This window comes from Anguilla rostrata, chromosome 10 (assembly GCF_018555375.3).
Source record: "Anguilla rostrata isolate EN2019 chromosome 10, ASM1855537v3, whole genome shotgun sequence".
Classification (NCBI taxonomy): Eukaryota; Metazoa; Chordata; class Actinopteri; order Anguilliformes; family Anguillidae; genus Anguilla; species Anguilla rostrata.
The window spans coordinates 38,436,761-38,462,033 of NC_057942.1; the positions used below are offsets into that span (position 1 = coordinate 38,436,761).

General features: G+C 49.3%; 1 protein-coding gene across 1 annotated transcript in view; it reads right to left on the bottom strand.

Moving 5' to 3' along the window:
- oxct1a (3-oxoacid CoA transferase 1a) overlaps positions 1-25,273 on the bottom strand; it is a 54,174-nt gene that overhangs the window by 23,548 nt on the left and 5,353 nt on the right. Inside the window, exons 3-12 of the mRNA XM_064296932.1 lie at positions 24,124-24,214; positions 19,429-19,564; positions 18,131-18,280; positions 17,600-17,706; positions 16,503-16,563; positions 5,168-5,275; positions 3,876-3,990; positions 3,209-3,303; positions 1,147-1,195; positions 736-808 (exon numbers count right to left, since the gene is read on the bottom strand). Of these exons, the coding sequence (XP_064153002.1) occupies positions 736-808; positions 1,147-1,195; positions 3,209-3,303; positions 3,876-3,990; positions 5,168-5,275; positions 16,503-16,563; positions 17,600-17,706; positions 18,131-18,280; positions 19,429-19,564; positions 24,124-24,214 (985 nt within the window). The remainder of the gene's footprint in view (positions 1-735; positions 809-1,146; positions 1,196-3,208; positions 3,304-3,875; positions 3,991-5,167; positions 5,276-16,502; positions 16,564-17,599; positions 17,707-18,130; positions 18,281-19,428; positions 19,565-24,123; positions 24,215-25,273) is intronic.

The following is a 25,273-nucleotide window of genomic DNA, read 5'->3' on the forward strand; positions in this document are numbered from 1 at the left end:
TGATTCAGTAAAATCCACCACGATGAACGCGACCTTGTAAAACCGCGACTGAAATGCTTTTCAATTCCGGTATTTGCTGTTCATAAATTTAGATTGTGAAGTCAAAACCAGGACTGGAATGAACCCAAACCCTCTCCCCCCCCCCCCCACAAAAAAAAAAAAAAGAAACATCCGAAGTTTGAATGGAACGTTCCTAAAACTGTTATTGTGATGAAATTAGGAGAAATTACCACCATGTTTTTTTTTTTTACCAAGCAGCTTGAATTAAACCCAACGATGAGGATTCGTGTGAATGTGCTCTTTTACTCTGACGGTCTTTACCGGCGCAGTCGACTCCAGCGCTTCTTGTCGGAATATCGATGGCTCCAAGCGTCTTTAATTATCCTCTTTGTGTGACTGTTCGTCCAATTAACCCATTTCAGTAATCTTTTGTACCCCCTTTTGTTAATCGCTCTGCCGGATGCGTAGGGCTGTCAGCCGAATGAACGCAATGTAAAGCAATGTCATTTTAAACGAACGTTGGACAGTACAGAAAGGTAGAAAGGAATAAAAATCCATTACGATATTATTGCAGCAGTTTACACGGGGAGACTGTATGCACTTCGGAAAAGGGAGGCGTTAAAGTAGTGGTCTAGGGCGATACGAAGGCCGACGGCAAAAAAACAACAACAAAAAAAAAAAAGGAGAGAAAATGGAATGGCCCTAAGTATCCCAGCATGCCCCTGGAGCCCTCACCCTCGGATCATGGCGAAGGACTCGTCGCTGGAGAAGTAGGCAGCGCCGGGAAGCACGGTGACGGTCTCTTTCCCTGTGGAGACAGAAAGGGGGGGCCGGGGGGGGGGGGGGGGGGGCATAAAGGTCACAACAGGCCAAGTTTTAGAAAAAAATTGAAAGTAGCAAAGTGGCTGATAATCTGAAGCCCATTCTGCTCAATAACTGCTGTATTTTGGCAATAATTTACTATGGAGGCCGCTGTGGGAGATCGATATTTAAGTGGCTAAACACCGCCCACCGCCCCCCCCCCCATAAATGGGTTTAATGGGTGCCCGAGAGGAAGGAGAGGCTGGGCTGTTAAATTTTGCTGCAGCTCCAGCCAGCAGACAACAGGGCGGCGCCCTTTCTCTGGGTCAGGGGCGGCGAGCTCACCGGCATTGATGAGGTCAGCGTCAACTTTCGCTTCCGTTGGGTAGGGGCCCTGCGGAGGGAGAAAGCAAAGGGTCAAAGGTCACCTTTAAAAAAAAAAAATATGTAGATAATTCCACACGCTCCAGAGCTAGGTGTGATATGCAGACAGGGGGGAGAAGGGGCGATATTCGGGGGGTGGGGGGTGGGGGGTGGGGGGGGGGGGTCATGTCGCGCTTGTTTCTCCCGCCGGCTGTTTGATTTGCCGCCATGCCGCACCGCGCCGTGTGGAGGTCTGACATTTTGAAATAACTGCTCTTGCGTAACGGACAAGACAGGAGCTCTGCCGGCATCTCCCCCCCCCCTCCGTCTGCCTCCACACCTCTCCATCTTTCCTTCTCTCCATCCCCCGCCCCTCTTTTTCCATTCACTTCTTTCCCCCGTCATTCCTCCTCTCGCTCTGTCCTTCCCTATTTTGTTCTCACACCATCTCTCTCTCCCTCTCTTCACTCTCCCACTGTTTCTTTTTCTTTATCAGCCTCTCCCTCTTCCTCCCTTTCTTTTTTCTCTCTTCCCTCTCTCTCTCTCAGTGATGCGATGCATGGGGGGGGTGTATATTGTCCCTCCCTCTCAGCCGACCTCCCTCAGTGGAATGTAAAGGTGGGGGGGCGCTATTTATATCCAAATATCAATCTGATCTGAATGGCAGAAACCCCATTCACACCCCATCCATTCCATTAAGGCTGTCCTCCTCTCTTTCACTACCTCTGTCAGCCTTTTCCTCCCTCTCTCTCTCTCCTCCATCTCACTACCTCTGCCTTCCCCTTCTCTTCTCTCATCCCCTGTTCCATTTTTATCTTCCTCTCCCTCACTCTGCCTCCCCATCTCCACCCCATGTCTGCTTTCGCTCTCTCTATACCTTGCTTCTCCCATCGGCTACCTTCTCTCTCTCTCCCATCCTCTCCCTCTCTCCTCCCCCCTCCCGCTCTCTCTCCTTCCTCTCTCTTCTCTCTTCCCCCCTCTCTCTCCCTCCCCCCTCTCTCTCCTCCCCCCTCACTCTCTCACTCTTCCTCCCCCCTCACTCCCTCTCTCCCCCCTCTCTCTTTCTCCTCCCTCCCCCTCTCTCTCTCCTCCCCCTCACTCCCTCTCTCCCTCCTCCCTTTCTCTCCCTCCCCCCTCCTCCCTCTCTCTCTCTCCCCCCTCACTCCCTCTCTCCTCCCCCTCCTCTCTCTCTCTCCCTCCTCCCCTCCCTCTCCTCTCTCCTCCCTCTCTCTCTCTCTCTCCTCTCTCTCTCTGAATCAATTTCTGAGACCAGTCCTAGTCTCATGACTCAATTGGCAGAAGTCACCACAGTGGAAATGAGATATTTTCCCTGCGGCATTCTGGATCAGTTTTTTATTTATTATTATTATTATTTATTTATTAAAACAATGAACAGCTGGAACACGCGCCTGTAATAATCATGTCACCATTTCAAGTGCTTTTTTTCATTTATTTCTGTCTTCCGTGACATAAAAAAACACATCCACATAAACACCAGAGAATTTTTAATCTGAAGAAAGGCATAATATATTTATCATATCGGTTTTGAAGCAAGAAATGTTTCCCGAACGGCGGGAATCGCGACAGGTCTCGTTCAACGGAAGGAGAAAATCACAACACGGCAGAGTTACAAGCTTATCTCACCACAGAGCATTCTCCGCTATCTGGACCTAGCGTGCTGAGAGGCTCAAATCACACACTCTCATTCAACCCTTCAGACCAGAGAAAATACCCACAGGAGAAATTTACTGATCAGTAGAACAGAGAATTTGAAAAAAAGAGTTTGGCCTATTTATTACATGACAACGATATAAAAGTGCTGATTTTAACGTTAAATCAAACATCGAATGTGGATTATTTTTGAGTGTTGTAATGCATTTTACAGCAGTGCCGTCCTGTGTTTTTTATTATTATTTATGTCTTGAATTCATGTCATCCTAGTGAGACCAAATATGCATTTCCACTGAAGTGAACAATAATGGCTGATTTAATCTAACTCCATCAAAAACAAAAAAACCCTTTTTGGGGCACAAGAACGGCTTACCAGTCCCAGAATGCCGTTCTCACTCTGCAGGTGGACGGTGATGTCGGGTTTGATGAAGTTGCTGGCCAGCATTGGGATCCCGATGCCGAGATTCGCTGGTCGCCCGGTCGGTCAAGGAGGTCGCAGACCAACCGAATAACTAAAGGAGGAACCCAGCTGCCATCTCAGGGCTCCAGCTGCAGGACGTCCTGGCTGGGATTTGAACCCCCCACCCCCACCCCATCTCACACCCTCACCATGACTGGCAGATGTACATACTCACTGCCACCATCTTGTTTTTTTTTGCTGCTGTGAGTTTGATCAAAATTGCCCATTAAACAACAGACCAACCGAACACAGGAATACAGGGTTGGACAGCCTTTGTCCAGGAGACCTGCAGGATCAGCTACTTTTTTTTGTTACTCAGCTCTAAAATTGATCAATTAAAGCCAATGACATCACGGTCAACTGACCACACCTAGTCACATGGGTCTAAACTGGTTATTGTCATTTTCTATGTTTACAGACATTTTTCCATTACTGACCTGTTGCAAATTGGCAGTAATATAACTTCCTGTGTATAGTTTTAATTAAAAAAACGGGGCGGGGTTCTCAGTGCCTAAAGCTCCGCCCACACACCTGACGGGCAACAGCGATTGGCCAGATGAGGGCACAGGCTTAAGGATACCGTACATCCCGTCTTCGAACTCCAGAGCGGCTCTGCGAATGATTCGCTCCCGAACCAAGTCCGACTCCTTCTTGGGTTTGGGCGCCTCCGCCTGGTCCTTCTTTACCGTTCGCTTCTGCAGGAGGGAGGGGTGAGAGAAGAGAGGGAGGGAGGGAGAGAGAGGGGGACGGAAAGAATGAGAGGGGTACAGGAAGACATTGGGTAAGAGGGACGGAGGTATAGAGAAGGATATGGGGAGAGAGGAGGAGAGGGAGAGAAGGGGGAAGGAGAGAGCAAGAGGAACAGCAGGGTCAGAGAGAGAGAGAGTGTGTGTGTGAAAGGAAGAGGAAAGATAGAAAGAGAGAGGGAGATGGGAGAGAGAGAAGATAAAAATGTCTGCATCAAATCACCCGTTAGGTCAAAGGTCGCACCGTGTGACATTAACGCAAATGTCATCACCGCCCAATGCAAAGCGCCTTCTAGAATACTAAACAGCCAGACCAAAGGACGGCAAAAAATACCCCCCCACCCCCCCCCCACCCCAATCAAATCTCACCACCGTAATTTCACCCGTACCGCTTGTTAGTCGCTAATCAGCGACACCGCCGTCGTCGAACGGAAAAAAACAATCCATTTGACGTCGGCGTCTCTCCAAAGAGCGGCGGGAACGCGCCGTCCGCGGGGAGAGGCTCAACCGGGGCCCGGACCGTGAGCGCTAGCCGCTAGCCGCTAGCCACGATCCGCGAGACCGGGCGGTGACTCAGACCCCGCGTTTAATCTCCCGGCTCCGACAGCGGGGCGGCGGCGCGACCGGCGAGACCCTTAATTACGCAGCTCGTTAAGGAGGGAGCCGCGGATGCGACCGGCCTTCCGACCGCCGTCGAACCGCGCGAGCGACCTGGTCACAGCCAAACCGCCCCCCCCCCCCCCGCCCCCCGCCCCCCGCCCACAGGAGACTGTTAGTTCAATGCCCAAAATTAAAAACTGGCCCCATAGCACACGCTGTTGAAATCTACCTTCACAAATTAGCCTTTAAAATTAGCGGGGATTCCCATGATCCCCTTCACCTGCGGGTACATTTTTTTCCTGTGACCCAACCCTGACTGAAACGCAAACTGACATACTGAAATATCGAATTGCGAGCGCCGCCCGTACAGCCCCACTGCAGGGGCAGCATTTAACCCAGCGGGTGTGAACGTCAGTGCGACGCGCTGTGCAATAAAGAGGAAGTCGTTCTTCCTGTGTGTTTTCTCAAAGCCCACACACACTGGGGACCGGTGGCTCGGGGTGCTTTTTTTGGGGGGGGCGCGCACCTCTATCCTCTTCTCATATTGGTTGCCCTTGACGACGCGGTGGACGTAGATGCTGGGGATGTGGATGTCCTCCTCGGCAAACGTCCCCACGTCCACGATCTCCTCCACCTGCCGAGAGCGTGAGGACAGACAGACGGACAAAGGTGAGGGAGAGAGTGTTGGGGGGTGGGCGGGGGGTCAGCTCCTACATGGGAGCATGACTCTGATTTATGATTCTCGGGATTAATATTAACAAAATTCTTTAAAAATCTGGCGGCTCAATGCAAAAAAGAAAAAAGAAAGCACACAACCCATATAAAATCACCAAGCACTCTTCTTTTAGAGAGTTAGGATCTGAAGAGAGACAAAGGACACTTACATTACATTTGCATTTTGAGATTTAGCAGGTGCTTTTATCCAGAGCGACTAGCGCATTTTTATATAAAAACCCATTTTATATAGCCGGATGTTTTACTGAAGCAATTCAGGCAGAGCACCACACTCAAGGGTACGATGACGGTGTCCCCAGTAGGGATCCAAACCCCCGGCCTTACAGTTACTAGCCCAGATCCCCACCCATTACAGTGCCCACACACCCCCAGTACTGACAAGGCCCTGGCAGAAAATGGAATAATTAAGGAAGTCACACATAGACGCTGGCGGTACAGTGCTATTAAAACCAGCAGCGGAAGACGGGGCTGAAATATGGGATCTGTTATTCTTATTAAAGCTGACAGGGCCCAGATAACGCAGCACGGATGCCGGATAAGCTACCTCTGTTATTCTTAATAGAGACACGTCTAATGGTAGATACCGTGTACTCACACACACACACACACACACACACTTAGACTGAGACAGACAGACACACACACACACACACACACACACACAATTAGACTGAGACAGACAGACACACAGACACGCACACAGAAAGATAGACACACTCTCACACACACACACACACAGACACACACACACACACAGAAAGACAGACACAGTCACACACAAACACACCCACACACAGACACCCAAACACACACACAGACAGACAAACATATACACATACAGACACACAAACACACACACACAGACAGAGGGTCTCCACAGAGCTTCCTCGCACAGCCAGCTCCCCACATCAATCTGCCGCTGCAAAGGCTCATGGGAGTTAAAGATGACTGATACGATACATTAAGCCTGAGAGAAGAGAAGAGAACCCCCAGCCCCCTCCCACTCCCCGTCCCCGTGGGATGTCTGGGTTTGGCGGGACACTTCTGCCTGACCGCCGTGGCGCAGAACCAGGGAGCGGCACCCCCCAAACGCGCCCCGCACGGCCTCCTTCGGCCCCCGCAGGACCCGGCCAGACCCTCTAATCCCCGCCATTTTTCGTGGGGGATTTAACATGACAGCGAGAGGGGGAGAAACGAAAGGCTAGGGACCCATCTGGGAAAAAAAACAAAAGCTCACCTCCTGGTCTAACGCTTACACCAAGACGAAAGACAAAAGAAGGACCGGGCAACATCCCCGAAATACTTACACAGCCGGAGACTGGACACAAGCACCGGGATGTATGCACACCACGCAGGTATAAACCTGAAGTTTATTCATTTTCGGTGTGGTATTGTGTATGATTAATGCAACACGATGCCAAAAAATTAATAAATAAAACCTTGCTATACTTCTGAAGGAATTATTTCCAGTAGCAGAGACTGTAGCTGAGTGGTATATGCTAATCAACCAGGAAACTCACAATCTGGACGGTCTCTTCCTCATATATCCACACACACACACAAATACAGCCCCTTTCCGCTTATAGATTCACTGAACCCGGCACATTCGTCCCCGACATGCAAGTACGATGTGCTACTGGAGAGGGTCGGCCGGAGCATTCCGGTCATTTCTGGCAGCACAAAGAGAGGAAGGTCGCGTGTCGGGATGCTGGGGCAGACGGGTCGCTTCGCAAACGCGCCGAAGGACGTCCAAGCGCCGCCCCGGCCTCCTCTTTGTCCCGAATTCTTTCGAGAAGAGCCAAGGGCACCGCTCGCCGCTCGCCGCTACCCACTTCCGAAAGCTCGCTCTCGCTTTTAATGAATACACAGAAATTGGTTTCTGAAAAGGGAATGAAGGACGGGTTCGCAGAGCAGTCGCGCTGCCCAGCGACGCACACGGCCCTCGGAAATAACTTCCGCCCGAAGCCTCGTGTGCCAGCCGGCCGCAGAACGAAGGATCTCTCAACATCTCTCCGCTCTCAACATTTCTCCGCTCTCAACATCTCTCCGCTCTCAACATCTCTCCGCTCTCCACATCTCTCCGCTCTCAACATCTCTCCGCTCTCAACATCTCTCCGCTCTCAACATCTCTCCGCTCTCAACATCTCTCCGCTCTCCACATCTCTCCGCTCTCCACATCTCTCCGCTCTCAACATCTCTCCGCTCTCAACATCTCTCCGCTCTCAACGTCTCTCCGCTCTCCACATCTCTCCGCTCTCAACATCTCTCCGCTCTCCACGTCTCTCCGCTCCCACGTCTCTCCGCTCTCCACGCTCCGCTCCAACGCCTCCGCCTCCTCTTTCCGTCTTCAAGACGTCCTCCGCTCTCAACACTCTCCGCTCTCCACTCTCTCCGCTCTCAATCTCTCCGCGCTCCACGCTCTCCGCCTCAAATCTTCCGCTCCAAGCCTCCGCTCCACGCCTTCTCCGCTCTCAACGTCTCTCCGCTCTCCACTCTCTCCGCTCTCAACATCTCTCCGCTTTCAACATCTCTCCGCTTTCCACATCTCTCCGCTCTCAACATCTCTCCGCTCTCAACATCTCTCCGCTCTCAACATCTCTCCGCTCTCAACGTCTCTCCGCTCTCAACGTCTCTCCGCTCTCCACATCTCTCCGCTCTCAACATCTCTCCGCTCTCAACATCTCTCCGCTCTCCACATCTCTCTGCTCTCAACATCTCTCCGCTCTCCACATCTCTCCGCTCTCAAGGTCCGACCGCCCCGGGTCTACCCCGAGACTGCTCATTTCACACTTTCACAAAATTCTATTGGCAATAAAAGTAAAAAAATAAATTAAATAATAATAATAATACATAAAATTATACATTTAAAATGCTATTTCTAGAAATAATATCAAATCTAATTTCAGCGGCCGAACGAAATGCGCAGTATCGACGGGAGATGTAACGCGCGACGGTATCGCACACACACACACACACGCGCACTCACACACACACACACTCACACACGCGCACACACACACACACAGTCATGGCCATTTATGCCTCTGAGAAAGCGATTGCAATTCATCAGAGGATTCCATTCCCACACCGTTACTTAGCAACATAAGCACCCCCCCCCAAAAACGCACTATTTCCTTTGACAAAAAAAACACCCATCTTGAGAATGCACCCTAATACGATATCTCCCTAATTCGTTCTATGAATAACCTGCAGATATGAAAATTTCACAAACTCGTTTGTTAAAAGTTTGCCAGGTCGAGAGGACGCATTAATCCTGTCGGACCGGAAAAAAAAACAGGGACCTGAAACAGACTGCAATCATCAGGGGTCCTCTAGGGACACGCAGACTGCAGTTGCGAAAGGGGGGGGGGGGGGGGGCTCGTCCGGGACTTTTCCGAGGAAACTCTCGAAAAGCGGCACCGTCAGCAGAAAGGGTTTTGGCACTCGCTGACAAAAACGACCGATTCAGCACGTGCCAGCCTCTAATTCATTTGGTCGCAGTTCGACAACGTCTCGGTTTTAAAACACAAAAAGAGAAGCGGTAGATCAAGCGAGCAAACTTTCGGGAATCGGGCAACTGTGACAAACTGCCGAGAACTCCACCATCAGGCGGCTCGACGGAGGAGGTCCCAAAAGCTTTATGACCAGGCACATCCTATTATCCGTCCGATTAACTCCCCAACAAAAACCTCCGCCGTCAGAAAGCCTTCCAGGTCTCCTCCGGTAGAGGAACCGCAGTGACATCTATTCGGTTCGGAAAAGGTGTTCCGAATTAGGCAGTTAAAGAAACACCGAGATTCTTTTTTTAAGTCCCTATAGCTCTTACACTACTGCTACAGTACCTAAACATAGTGATGTGTTCAGCGGTGTCACTCTCTGTAATTTAATTTAATGTGCGCTAGATTAGCGGACTACTTGGTAATTAAGCTCGAGCTTCTTGAACTCGTCTCTAGACGACGCTCTTCCCCCTCTGGAGAATTTCCGGCACTTTGATCCCTGATCTCGACACTTGTTCCGTCGGCACGGTAAGCCGCTCCGGGGAAGTCTGCTAAACGCCACTGACGTGACGTAACGCACAGCAATAACGCGGCGTCAGTTTAAACGCGGCGCGTGAAAAATGAAGTCGTGAATCGATTGGGCTCGGCCGTTTGGTCTCGCCGTGCTCGGCGGCCCTAAACGCGGGTTTCCCAGAATTCCTGGCACTCCTGGGGGCAGGCTCCTAGCTCCGACAGGGACTTTGCGAGCCTTTTGAGAGCGAGTGAGGTAAGCGTTTGAAATGCTGGGCAGAAACACGGGCAGTGCCGATAAGCCCTAAATATCTCCTCCTGGCGTGAAAAATCTATTTCCACTTGACAGGTTCCGAAGGCAGAAAAAAAAAAAGGAGAAGAGGGAAGAGGGGGATGAGGAGAGAGGGCAGAGGGAGATGTAGAGACGACGGCTTCAAGGTCGCGGGGTCGCGGTGCGGCCCGGGTAAGCCGGAAGGAGACAGCTATCGGCTTCCGGGGGAAGAAACTTAACTGGCCGGCTCCGGGGACGAACCTCACACACAAGATGCAAAATGAAGGGGTCTCCTTTGCGTCTTTGTGCCAGCTGGCACATTTTTATTTAAGCAGCACATTTTGGAAGTCATTTCTGAAGCCGCTACACCACAGAAGAAATTGTCTTTTGCAGGAAAACCCTAAATGAGGTCCTGGCTCACTGTGGCCGTTAGAAATCCCACAACACTTGACAAAAACACTAAAGATATTAATCCCAATGGCAATTTCCTTCAAAACCTGACACCAGGACAACAAATTTTCTCAAAAAACATCTGGTCACCTGACCGTCACCTTTTACACCTGATTGGCTGCACAATCCATTAGATTCCCCTGCTTATCGCTGCGAACCTGAAAGGAGCCCCCCCAGCGAAGCCCGATAGGCAGTTAGAAACGCCGCACTCTCAGTACCGGCATTCGGCTTTGAAGAGCCCGGACCACAATGCACCGCTGCGCCCGACGGCGCGCGCCTCCGGTGGGGAGACGGAGCGGTCGAACACCGGCTCGATATTTCCCAGCAGCCGCCGCTGCGCTTGTTTTCGCTCCAGAGGAAGCGCGAAAGGAAAGAGCGGCGCAGCGCGGCCGGCGATGCCGACAAAAGGAAACGAAAACAAATAAAAATAAATAAATATATAAATAAATAAATAAAAAAGGACTTTGGGGGGGGGGGGCTGTGAAAAACACTTGTCTATTTTTTTTAGACTGTCAGAGAGCGGAGAATGTTCCGGAACGAAGGACGCGGCGCGGCGCTGGTCTCGTAAACAGGCCACAGGGGTTCCTTTCTGCCAGCCCCGCGGGGCGCGGAGCTCGTGGTTCGGCTGGCGCGCGCAGGGTGGGGGGGGGGAGGGGGGGCGCCTCGGGTGAAAAAAAGGGGTATTTATAGCGCCAGCCCTCCTCTCGCCTGGCCGACGGGCGTTTCCACGCCGACCGAGCGCGCAGGGTAACGAGGCGCGAGCGGGCGGCCGGAAGGGCGTCTTTCGACGGGGCGGCAAAAATCAGATGCCGAAATCGCTCCCGAGCACACACCACAACCTCCAACCCCCACCTTTTTTTTTTTTCTCTTTTATTAGGGGTACGATTTGTGGAGCTGCCTTTCAACAGTGCCTACACGAAGGTCCGTGGACATTTCATGGGGAGGTTCATGGGAAGTTACTAAGGCTGTTTTCTATCTTTATAACCCCCCTCCCCCCCCACATCCATATATCTCCCTCCTCTTCCAGCAGGGTGGCACTTAATGTGGTATTTTTTTGCTGGGGGCGGGGGGCTTTCTGTCAGGAACCGCCACAGACTCTGAAGGTTAGCGGTGATTGCTATGGACAGGACCTAATCGATGCAGCAGAGGAGGGACAGATCAGATTAATGCCACCGCGTGTCTCCGGGAAGCTCAGTGTCACCTCAGTGTGATGAACAGCGATTCTCTCACCCTGAGGTAACCCCGTTCCCGTAGAAACACACACATGCAGGTACGCATACATGCATGCAGACAGACAGATAGACACACACACACACACGCGCGCACAACACACACACACACACGCCCACATACACGCACACGCATGTAAGAATACAAGCATGCAGACACACACACAAACACACACACACACACACACCAGGTGCTCACACCCAATTTGCTTGATGTGTCCACAGGTCAAGACTTCAATGCTAATTATATATTCAGCTGGGGCATATCAGAGGCAAATCCAAATTGCAGAGGATCATTTAATAATTATGTGCGTTTGATATTTATGTGATATACCCAACAAAAGGGAACCAGAAAAGACATTATTAACCTCACAAAAGGGCCTACTCTAAAGTAACGTATATTTTTTATATTTTCTCAAACGCTCCTCTTCGACAAGTTACTCTCAATGTCTGGCTGTGGAACCTTTACCCCCAGCACCCCCCCACCCCCCAAAACATTGTTGTAACTAGAAGCAAAGTTTGAGCAGAGCATCGCAATCACAGCAGAACATGGAGAAGCTACACAATGCACCTGACCTCTCTTCCGGTCGCCCGCGTTTAACGTTCCCCAAAAGCAGCGCGAAAAAAATCACAATTCATAACTCGGCTATCGGGCTGGAAGCACCTTGCGCGAGACCCATTAAGATCCCCGGGCCGTCCAGCGAGGTTCACGGCGAGCAATTACTGTACAAACCCCCGACTCCCCCACGATCCGCACTCCAGAAGAGTCCGAGGCGAACGGAAAAGGCTTTTATGCAAATATCCACGCGACTATCACGCCAATTCAGTCCCATTTTCTCCAAGCCTGCAGTCATCCACCCACGAAAAAACTACATTCTTTTAAAAAATGAAAAGAGATGTCATTTATTGTCACTGTTGGTTCTTTCAGTTGTCTTTATTGTTATTGTTTATTTTCATAAACTGAAACTGAAGCAGAACACACCTGGTGGCAGTTTTCTGAAATATTTTTGAAAATAAAGGTGTGAAACAAAGCTGCTGTCCGTCTGTACTGTTATTCATAGGAGCGCAAACCTCCTTAGATTTTTTCTTGATTTCAAGCTACGGAGGGAAGAGAATCACAGCACAAATTATTTCACAACAGCTAATGTGATGGCAACGCTTGTGTCAGAGAGATTCCATTACAAATACCATTCATGGCTACAAGAACGGTAAAAAGAACACAACCCAGTCAGCTACAGTTTTACACTGAGTAAGCCCGTGTGCTTCTGGAAACTCTGCAGAAATGAACGTCCTACGACGCTCCGGTCAAACCCGACAAGGAGAGACCCCGAGTTCCGGAATTACACAGGTGAGGAGAGTGCACACCTGGAGACGGTCCTTTCCTGCAACCTCGAGAGGCTCCGCCCTCGCCCCCTTTGTAACCATGGCAACCTTGAAACGCCTCGCCGGTGAATGAATACTCCGCCTTATCCACAATGCACTGGGCCTTTTCGCACCGCGGCCCAGATAACAGTTCAGGCGTCGGATTCTACGGTGCTCCAAGCACCCCCCCCCCCACAGTTGCCAGGCAACCCAGTGGCCACCCTCACTGATCCGAACGTCTTTCTGTTATCTAAACAGCTTCTCTGAATGCCAATAATGACATCTTCCTTTTTTCTTTTTTTTTTTTTTTTCTTTGTAAACTATGCAAATGACTTGGTCACCTTTTCTCCAGGCAATAGCTTTTCTTTCCCACTCAATGGACAGAGGTACAGGGAAACCAGCATGGGCAGACCTCTACAGACTCCTACATGGTACAGGCGTACAAGAACCGCCACGGGGCCTTCGCTATTTGTAAGAAGGGGACTGAGGGCACCACATCAGACGAGTGCAGAACAGGCCAGGCGCATGTAAGCATCTGTGAGACAGAGCACAGGTTCTATAGACACCGGACGATACTCAGCTCCGCAGTCTTAACACTGCAAGCTGCCTGCAAGAGAAGCACCGTCTGCCGACACACCACAGAAATTCCAGTTGCATTTTAAGACACATCTGCTCAAAATGCAAGTACGACAGGGTTATAACCAGAACTGTTGAGCCACGAGAAAGAGAGAGAGGCAAGTTAGACGCCACTTTTACTCAAGTTTTATCACAATTTTATTATAAAGATATATGACATAAACAAGTAAGCAAAGGGCACACAATTTCTTGACACAGAGGGAGTGGGGGTTTGACAGAGCCAAATATATAAATCTTAGAAAGCCTCCAACTGTCTTGGAAATATGGCTGCCTTTTTTTGTCCAGATAAAAATATTCACAGAAATAGAGGATTATGACTAATGGTGCGAATGCTATTGCCAGACATCGATTTCCTGATAGGGAGTTTAAGTACGTGTGTTAACATTTACATTTTTGCGGTTATTTTCTCTCTCTCTTTTCCGATACGGACTTCGGTCGGCTGATGATTCACTCAGCGTCTTCATTCGGTTGGTTTTCTGTTGATGAGGAGCGCGAGGCTCCAAAACACGCGACTCGCAGCGGCTCGTCACAAAGCGGGGACGACATTCGTAATTAATGGAGTTCTTTCAGCGTGAATAAAAAATGCCTTTTGATGTGGCTTCTTTGTCATTCTCACTTGGACTCAAACAAAAGAGAATACGCCGGAATAAAAGAGCACGTTTCATACGCGCGGGCCGGCTTTGAAAAGACCGGGTTTGTTAAAAAAAGAAAAGGAGAAACGTCTCTCGTAAAACTTCAAAGATGTATTATGAAATTGACACAGTTTACCTTGCGGCACTCCGTTCTGCGGGCTTTTTACTCTTTGCCACGTGCATGAAAGACCTAACTGTGCGTCTTTCAAAAAGAGGCAAACTTAAAAATAATTTCTATAAGAGCTAATGGGACTGATGACAAATAAAAATACTCCTACTTATTTATTATTATTACTATTAGTATTAATAATAATAATGAATAAGACAAAGAAGATTTGGTTAGCCTGCTGAGCTATAGCCAGAGAACACTGGCACAGAACATTGTTAGAAACGCATTTCAGGATAGGCTGAGTGCTCTACAGCCTTGTGTGCATCAATAAATTTGTGACTATTATTGCATATAAAGAACACAGACCGTGAAAGTACAGTATAAATTTCATTTCAATGTGTTATTTTCCCTAAATCCTCTCTACTGTGGTGCATCAGGAAAATAAAAATGGAGCTGTCCAAATTAATATTGCAATATAGGAATTCTGGCTCTTTCTGAATCTCAAGAAACAACCGTGTGTGGACTTTGTTTAATCCCTTAACTGGACTGGAAGTAAGATACACAGTGAATGGCCACAAATGCATTTTCCCCAAAGAGCATTAACTTCAAGATTGTATATTTTAAATTTGTTCTACAATACAATCTCAAACCTAGAGACTCCAGAGGCCTCGCCCGCTTGTTTGGACGCATTAGAATTTCAGTGTCGGTGAGCGCAGGGATATTACATCTGCCCAAACGCACTCGACCAGCTCTCGAAGCAAGCCTGAGAGAGAGCAGCGGAAGGACCCTCCAGAAGGAATGATTTTTAGAGTCAGCTCAAGGTTATCCATTTTAGAAAAGTAGGCGTAAGATGGCTGTCATTACCCGACGACAGTAACGGGAACAAGTGGTTCAAAACTACTTTTATTTGGCGTTATGCTGTTAAAAAAATTGTTAAAATTTTTTTTTTTAAAAACCTGGTATTCCTCAGTTGGGTCAAATTTCTTATCATTTTTTTCCTGTGACTTTCTTCTCCACAACACAAAGGCAGTCAAAGGAGACGACGAAGCAAGTGCCAAGCTACAGAACAACGGGGCAAACATCTGCAGAATGAGGAAGTAAATGACTTGACTACAAAATTATGAGGCACATTTCTACTCCAGAGCTATGCGTCATGGGAGAGGTGGCCCACAAGATGGCTGCATACAAAAAACAACAACAAAAAAAAAAACATTCAAAAAAGTTTTGGAACAGAAGCACAAGAGTCCTTCATCACTGCAACCTTGAGCGACTAAATAGAGCTCGGAACCCCATGGGGGAGGAGACACGGTCGGGGCTTAAAAAAAAAAAAAAACCTTCAAAAAAAAACGACTCCGCCGCGTTGGCGTAAAACTTTGGAAAATGAACAGCGGCCGCTAAGAGGGGAGGGCGGCGAGGCGCGGATCGGAGCGGAACATTCTCGGCGCGTGACGTCAGGACGCCCGCTGCTGCCGGTCCCGCGGCGCGGCGGACAGCTGGTGCGGACGTTTTAAAGGTCGAAGCCGACAGACGACGCGCAGCCGACGACTGAACGAACGGGAGACGAGGCGCGTCCTGGATCGCTACGCGTCGCGGTAACCCCAAATTCACCGCGCTCGCCGCACGCTTGGCCCCTGCGCCCGCTCTGACGGGGCGGTCCGACACATTCACAGCGCACGCTGTCCATTACCACCACAGCGCTGCGCTTGGCCACAGCTCTCAGTGAAGCTTCCACAGAACTCTCAAATATCCATACAGAAATGTGTGAGTGTGCACTCACTTCAAACGTACTGTGCAAATTTTAGAATTTATTTATTTATTTATTTATTTGGGGGGGGGGGGGAATAACACACCTTTGGGTGAGGGACCACTTAAACTTAAATCTGGTGGGATTTGCAAAATGGCAGCCCAACTCAGCACGGGTGAATTTAGACTCTAAATAGCCCATAAGTATGAGCCGGTGAGTGAATGGTGCATGTGCCCTGCGATAGACTGGCGGCCTGTCCAGGGTGTATTCCTGCCTCTCGCCCAACGCACGCTGGGATAGGCTCCGGCACCCCCCGCTAGCCTGCCCAGGATAAGCGGGCGTAGATAATGGAAGGATGGATGGATGCTTAAACTATCTAATAAAAATCTACAGGTGCCAGCTCACTCCAGCTGCTCATAAATTCCTCCGGAAGCATTTTGTGATTGCGCTATTAATTCAGCTACTTCCTCTGATACCGCGGGCACTCCAACAGCTCAGGCAAACAATAAAGCCCTGGATCTCCGCCAGCTGAGGCTACGACGCTAAATTAATCTCGGGCATCAACTACAACAGAGCGAGAAACGTGCCGACACAACAGTCACACTTCCTCCCCGGGGGGAGATCGCCTCGATGAGGTGCGAATGCGTTAATTCCGTACGCAAACAAGAGCCTCTGGAACACCGTACCTCCACGATGGTGATCTTGGCCGCTTTGCACATGGGTTGATTGAAGTTTCTGGCCGTTTTCCTGTACAGAGAGGTGGGGACATATGTCAAAAGTGGCTGTACCATGCTGTACACGCAACGCACAAAACGCTTCTGTTCTCCTGTCCTTGCTGAAACACCAGTGACCGCGGTTTTAATCACAATGATTGGCACTGGTACGCTCTAAACACAAAGACATGCTAGGCAGGGAAATTTGGCGCGAGTTATTTTTGATGGTGGAAAAGTAAACAGTGCGCCCTTGTGGTGAAAACGAGGCATGACAAGGCTGAGAACCGCCGCAGTGAATTTTAAACCGGAATAGCTGAAAACGAAAATGTATTTATAAAGCTCTTTTTTTAGGCGCCTTGCACACGATCTTTCTAACGTGTTTCTGTTCTCGAATATATCTACAGTGGTAAATAACACAAGCTGAGCCAGTGTTTTCGGTGGTTATTTCTAGACTTCGCCCAAGCCAAACTTTCCCGAAGCTGCCCACACTGTCTCCACGCCACTGCTGTAGCGCACCGTGAACCACACACCTGAAATGATGTCTCACTTTCAGCAGACAGTCTGCCCACGCTCGTCCATCCAAGGGCTTAAAATACAACACGTAGGCTGGCAAATGACGGCCGTGAACCTTCCGTAGACTGAACAACCAGCACCCCCCTGCAAAATTTACCTGTTCCCTCCTGCAGTCAAAGTTTTACCCAAACGCTCACACGATTATGATCCACTCACTGTAGATTATACTGAAGAATGTGCATGTATTTATTTATTTAATGTTAAAATGACTGATTGTCAGATTTTTATGAACATCCCAAATAAAACTCTCAGCACCTGCAGCGTTTGTTGTGGTGAGGTGGCGATTCTGCAGAAGTATCTAAATTACGTGTGACCCAGCGGAAATATGCCGCCATCCCCAAAGGGCTCCAGACTGTTTAGTGCAAACAGCAGGTGTTGGGGTGAGTGACGCAGGTAAATGTTTATGGTCCTCAGCTCTGGACAGTCATGTTAACCAGGTGTAATGTGGGAGGGAGATTGGGGTCGTGGCACAGCCCCCCCCCCCCCCCCCCCGTTACCTGAACACCACGTTCCCGGCTTTGTCGGCCTTCCAGGCCTTGACCAGCGCGTAGTCGCCGGTGATCGCCTTCTCCATGATGTAATGCCTTCCCTTGAACTCCCGCACCTGCGCAAGGTGATGACATCACACGTCACACCCACACATACACACATTATACAGACACGCACAAACACATGTGCACACATACATATATATATATCCTTTATTTAACCAGGTAAAAGTCTCATTGAGATTAAAATCTCTTTTTCAAGAGTGACCTGGCCAAGAAAACATATATACATGCACGTGCAAGCGCGCACGCACGCACACACAAATCGTAATTTGAGCAGAGGAAAAACTAATTTCTCCTTGGGAATTAACAGAGTTTTTTTTTAATCAATCTGCCTAATTACAATGAGGATTGTTTATTCATTAGAAACTGGGCTGCGCTGAGAAAAACAACAGTTTTGCCTAGTTGCACTGAAGACCGCTGGCAGAAGTTGGCCCATCGGTGAGGCGAAGCGGGTGATCTGATTGGCCAGAGCCTCACCTCTCTCTTCTCGCTGGCAATAGCGATGGTGCCATCTTTGTTGTACTTGATAGGCGACCCGCCCTCCTGGATGAGGGTTCCATAGCCCGTGGCGGTGAAAAAGGCGGGAATGCCTGCCCCGCCCGCTCGGATCCTCTCTGCCAGGGTGCCCTGTGGGTACAGCGAGCCACAGCCTCACCACCACCACCGTTGCCATGGAAACCACCTACCCCATATCCACGCCATTATTACACTCCTAAACATTGCTGTGGCAACCTACAGCACCTGAAAGTGTTCCTGGTCGAGAACCAGGATGATAAAGTGAACATAAGGCAGTCATGACATCGCCTGATAGGTATAAAACAAAGAGGAGCTCCACCAATGACTAAGTAGGTTAGGAACAACCAACAGAACAGCATCAATGGCAATCCCACAGGGATCCAGGAAGTATAGCCAGAAAGTATCCACCAATCACAAGTAGGGTTGTTCTATTCTATAAAATGAACTTTCTCAGCGATTGGTGGAGCTCTACTCTGAATAGGCCGCCTGTTCCAGGTCATTTTCTTATTGAAGTATCGTGCAGGAGGTGCACTGCAACGATAGAGAATGGGCACGCAAAACTGTAAGAAAAAGAAAATTCTAAGATGAGGGTTAAGCTGGTTTATATATTAAAAAAATTAAATTAAAATAAAAAGTAGAAGTGTTTTTTGGTTTTTGAGATATGGTGGGAGTGTGTGCGCTCGCTCACTCTCTCTCTCTCAACCAGCAGGAGGTGAGAAATCACCACTTTGCCACTCGCGGCTACGGAAAGCAGACGACAAGCGGCAGATTTCACGCGCGAACGAAGGCCCCAAAAATACCACAGACGAGCGAGGCAGAATTTGAACAACAGAAGTAAAGCGATAAAGGGCTCCACACTGATCCGGAAGAAGGTGAGGGAGAGAGAGTTTCAGAGAATTCTCCCCCCCCCAGGTGATCGAACAGGTGGAGCGTTGCAGGGCGTTATTATTCCTGTCAGATTACCATGGCGACCATGTCCTGCACAGTGTTCTCTCGCGTTATAAATGGAAGCTGACAAAAATAAACTGGGAGTTTAAGGTGTGTGGTGGAACTGCCCCAACTGCCTCATGCCCTGCCCTGCCCTGCCTGCTGCCCTGCCTGCACTGCCTCCTGCCAACCCGCCGCCGCCGCACAGGTCTCCGGTTAGCACTACTACTGGGGGGTGGAGCTCCACCTCCAGCCCCCCAGCCCAGGTACTGCCTCACGCCCCGCCCCGCCCCGCCCCGCCCCGCCCCGCCGGGGTCCTGCGGTTACCCTACCTGGGGCGTGAGCTCCACCTCCAGCTCCCCAGACAGGTACTGCCTCTCGAACTCCGCGTTCTCGCCCACGTAGGACGAGATCATCCGCTTGATCTGCTTGGACTGCAGGAGCAGCCCCAGCCCGAAGTTATCCACCCTGCAAGGAAACAAACCCAGAACCGCAGTGATTATCCCCAAGAAAGAAGTTATCCACCCTGCAAGGAAACAAACCCAGAACCGCAGTGATTATCCCCAAGAAAGAAGTTATCCACCCTGCAAGGAAACAAACCCAGAACCGCAGTGATTATCCCCAAGGAAATAATCTCTTGCACAGCGAGTAGGCTATACACACAAGACCAGTAAAGCGTAGAAAAGTATTTGAATCCAAAACAAGCACGTATTTGACCCAGGTCTGGTCTCGTTACACAGGGCTGGCCAGGCAGTACTCATTACTCAGCTAAAGGTAGCCAGTCAAAAGGCATATGCACAAGTGTCACATGATGTCATTTCCTCTCATTTCCATTTCCTTGGCGCAGTCAAAAGCCTTACGACCCATTCACTCGCATGGGTTTGAGATCTGGGTCAGCTGTGCTAGCATTAGCGGGACAGGGCAGAGTGTGCTTGAGAAGTCGCTCAAGCGAAAGCTGTGAATACAACTTCCTTCTTTAGTGTGCTTTATCAGGCAAGGTTTTTTTTATGAAGGATTTGTTCCTATGCAAACAAGCAAGCCACCGTCGCACAGCTGGCCTTCAAGCTGGGGAGGACGGGTCAGCTGATCAACCACAGGGAGCTGGACAGGCGTCAGGGCACAACGGTTACCCCGAACAGGGATCAGGGATTCCTGGAAAACCGGAGTGTTCTAGAACACCGACGGCCGCGGACGGACCCCCCGCCAGCAGCGCTGCTAGGCAACGGGGCAGAGGTGACTGAACTGTGACCCGGCCGGTGGAAACAATTGCGTAACCGCTACAGCCACGGGTTAAACAAATGAGGCAGTTGAGGAGAATGCAAAAATGAAAGAGAGAGAGGCGGGACGGTCACAGATTAGCAGCTGTCAAGGTGACAGAACTTTGAGGGTGGGGGGCTGGGAAGAGGCGGGGCTAGTGTGGGAACAGCCCATTGAAGCTTTAGCTGTCGTCTAAAAGTCCTGCTCCCACCAGCCCTCATGGAATCTGTGTATTCAAGTGTGCCTGTATACGTCAGGATGTGTGTCTATACAGTATGTATACGTGCGTCAGTGTGTGACCAGGGGATTGTCTGTTCATGAGCGTTCTCCTGTGTGTATGTGCGTGTCCCTGAGTGCGTGTGTATGAGAGAGAGAGTGCTCCTGTGTGCGTGTGTGTGTGCGTGTGCGTATTTGAGAGAGAAAGTGCTCCTGTGTGTGTGTGTGTGTGTGTGTGTGTATGAGAGAGAGAGTGTGCTCCTGTGTGTGTGTGCGTGTGTGTGTCTAACACCAGCGGACTGAGCAGACGTCCGTCCAAAGTCACGGTTTGTCTTTAAGCCTTTCCCCACCCACTCCTCCATCTTCTTCCATCTCCTCCCCCTCCATCTTTCCCTCCCTCTTTCCCGCGCGCACGAACTCACTCACACCACCTCTCATTGTCTCCACTTCAGAACTCTCTCCCTCTCCCCCCCTCCCTCCCTCTCCCTCTCTCAGCAGCGAGGGCTTTTCAAGGTTATTTGAGGACACTCCGCACAGACTCTGCTAACGCTGCAGCCATGCCAAGCATCCTCTATCCCCTTTTTAGCACCCGTTTCACTTTTCCACAGGATACGAATCGGGAGAGAAAGGGGGGGAAATCGAGTTAACTTCATTATTTTCATTTATGCACTCCAGGGGGATTTTTAATTTTTTCGACCTCAGAGCTCTCTGCAGTGGTCCATCCGCTAAATCTCCCCCCCAGGAAACACTCACCTCTCAGCCTAGTATAATCCCCACATTTTTAAAAAAACAGACTGGTTCACTAACACGGCTCAGCGGCACACACCAGGTTAATGGATGAACGTTTACGTGCGTTTTTCACTTTCAGAAACAGCTGCGCTCACTGAAGGAGAAAAAGTTAACTAGTTAATTCAGCGTTTATAAGAATGTATTTTTCTTTCACGGAGAGACAGTTCTCCTTCCCACACTTGAGCCAAAGTATACTTGGACGTTAGAGTTTCAGCAGCACTCCAGGATTCAAAATGGAGGTCAAACATGACTCCAAAAGAAGGGAAACAACAGGAGGGTAATACGTGAATGTGCACTGCACTCAAAAAAAAAAACACCTGCTAATTCTCCCATAATTAGGTCTGGCAGGACTCCCATTGTAATCACACAAGCTGGGGTGGGGGGGGGGGGGCACTGATTATACCCATTGTCCTCAGTCCTCCCAAAATCAGTGCTCCAAGTGCATCGACGGACATTGGCGGTGGAAAGAAATGTTTCTCAAGATACAAATCTATTCATGAGGTCCCAGTCTATTTAATGAAAAGCTTAGTACAATAGCAGCAGCTTGTTGGTTATTCGACAGATTACGCCCAGGGAAAATGGAGAAAAGCTTTCTTCAGCAAGACTGATTCTAGCAGCAATAAAATTTCTTCATAAATAATCTATAGGCAGAGAATTGTTTCTGAGAACACGACACAATATAAACAGAATCAGTAGTGCCAGCTGAGCAAATCTTCTGTCATGTGAGCTTACTTGTGCAATTTTATGATGTCCTATTAAGGCATGGCGTCTGTTTTATCAAGTCTTGTTTTAACTGAGCAGTAGAATTTATTCCCTTACTGATCTTAACAAGTATTGCTATTCAAATTTAAATCGCATGGCAGGTGAATTGCGCTTTATTACCATAGACATAAGTTTCTTGACTCGCGATCACACGGAAAATTTATGACGGCGAAAAGACAGCCCCGTACGGTCTCTCGCGAGTCCAAGTGAAAAGGACGCCGACAAAGGCAGCCGTTTGACACGTACGACCGCGCGCTCCCCGTCGCTTTCATCAAATCGTGCGAGACCGCTCCTGCACGCGCGTCACCCGCGCCAGTATCATGCTGGCTGCCACGGAAACGAGCGGAACGAGCAAAACATAACACACGGCACTTTCGATTTCAGCTCGTATCACAGGGTCTGTTTGCTTACGAAGGTCCTGCGTGTGCTTTCAGTGATAAATTCAAGGGTGTGACGGCTCCGTTTAAGAGCCTTTATTGTCGCAGAAAGTACCCCCCTCCCTCCGCTGCAGACTGTCGCAGCTTAGATTCGCAATCACACAAAAAGAAGATCTGGCAGGAAGAGACACTGATCTCACAGGAGATTTAGAGAACACAGCAGAAAAGAAAGAGAATGGGGCATCATGAACCCCATCATGGTTGCAGCTACTTTGCACTGTCAATCATTTGGTTGAATCAATCAAAAGCACTTGGAGTTAGTACTCCACAGCGTGACAGTTTGGTTCAAATCTGTGAGTGACTCACAGCACCCAGCACAAGCTCCCACACATTTTGGGCATAATTAAGTCTTCCTCCAGCTACACCATCAGCAAAAAGCATCTTCTATGCCACAGGAATTTGTATGTCTATGCCGAAAATGACAAGAGCTAATAGACCAGGACTCATTTTCAACCACACACACACACACACACACACACGCACGCTCACACTCACTGTACAGGCTCACACTTGACGGTTCTGCTTTCGTTTTTAATTGGAAACAGATTCTTGAGACAGTTCCTACATTTCAAGGACAGCATGCTTCTGGAAGGGTATGTGGCAGGAAGTGGTTTTCGTTGGAGCGAGACCCAAAACACAGCGAGACTCAAACACCACGGGACTCAAACCCAGTGGGACTCAAACACTGCAGGACTCAAACCCAGTGGGATTCAAACACTGCAGGATTCAAACACCACGAGGCTCAAGCTAACTTCCCTCCCCGCGGTGATATCTCAGCATTTTAATGAAAGAGTTTTCCAGAGACCCGTCCCATGACAGTTGCCTTCTGACCTGAGCCAACATAAACCTGCAAATATGTAAATGAACAGATACAATTGGAAATGAGCCAAGAATGCTTTCAGACAAGTTCTCTAAGTGGGTTAACCTGGGATGCATACTGAACCACACGGGGCAGTTTCCGAGCCAAACATAGCGCAACTGTTTTTTTTCCTTGAACACTTCAAGACTTGTATGCACTGCTCTCCTGCAGCAAACATTCATGGTTTCAAACTGCCTTATAAGTGAATAAGAATACAGTATTGACAGGGTTATCAAAGTGCATGATGACTCAGTTCAGCAGGACTAAGTGAACAATGATGCATACTAGATAGCCGACCGGACTAGCAACATAGCGGAACGGACCTGTAAGTTCACAACGTACTGACAAAGGAGCTGATGATTTCTGGGAAAGAGCGTGAGCCAAACAATTGATTGATTGATTTATTGATTGATTGACTGTTCGACATGCAAGCCATTGGGGTTACCATGACACTCAGTTGTCTTAGCTGGTCTAATTTCTTGCATTCGTTGTTGTGATGACAGGGGAATGTTTTGGTGAAGCTGGTAGTGTTAGTGATATCAAGTGTCAACAGTACCAGAGACACGTGCTCGCACATGCTCTCTCTCACGCGCACACACACACACACACACTTGTTCCCTCTCTCTCACACACACACACACACACACACGCTCTCACTCTCACACTCACACACACACACACACACACACACACACTCTCTCTCTTACCCTGCATTATTGCTGACAGCGGTGAGGTTCTTCACGCCGGTCTTCAGCAAACTGTTAATGAGGTTCTCAGGAATGCCGCACAGGCCAAAGCCTGAGGGGAGAGCGGGAAGCAGAGAGACAATGAGTCATCATTTCACCGAGCGCGCCAGTTTGCACCTCTCCACACCTGTGACACCACCTGATGCTCTACAACACCAGGTCAGCAGCACAAAAATAGGACAAAGGGAACACTTTATTATTTTTTTTTTCCTGAAAACCAGGAATTACTCTTAGGAATAACATCAGCACAGAGCTGTCAATTGCCCATCTCAGGAATACTGTTAACAAAGAATTGTTCATTTTAAATGCTGGTGTCATTACAGAAAAAATAAAACTAAAAACATGAGGCGGGGGGTGGGGGCAATGAACGCCGGTGAACTGCACTGATACTTGGAGGTGGGGGGGGGCGGTGAGAGGGGGTACAGATGTACCCAAAGGGGCCATTTTCTGGGACCCCCGTCTTCATTCAGGTGTCTATTACAGCATGGCTGACTGCATGACTAAGAGAGCCCTGACTGAGCAGTGCTCGCAGGACATGGCAACTGTTGCTATATATAACCAGCTATAGAATTTCAAACGGGGCGGGCACAGGGTGTAGGGGACGGGGCCGGGGCCGGGGGCAGGACAGAGGGCACGACGTAGGACCAATCCTGGGGCCTCTACAGAAAGGAGTGTCAGCCCTGCCCCCACACCCCCAGCTCGCTGGGCACGTTGTAACATGACTGGCCGTCAGGAGGGGTGGAGTTTGGGATTGGTGTAGTGGGGGTGGGGTTATTCAGTTCACATCCTTCTCCACCACTACAAGTGCCGTTGCAGTTGGGATGGGTGTTGCTCTATCTCCACTTGCGAGTTTTGCAGAGAAATGGGCAAAGGAATAATAATAATAAAAAATGAAATAAAATGTATGGCCATAAACAAACACACAGAGCCAACAGCACAGTGTTTATGACTCAATCAAGCAGTAAAGTGAACTGATTTCATAACGTGAAATTAAAGTGTAGGACAAGGAAGATTGGGCAATAAAATTTTTTTATTTTTTTTTTTAAGGTCCAAACAATAGGCAAGACGTGTGGTGCAGTCCACAGAGCAGTCGAATCTCGGTCATGCAGGA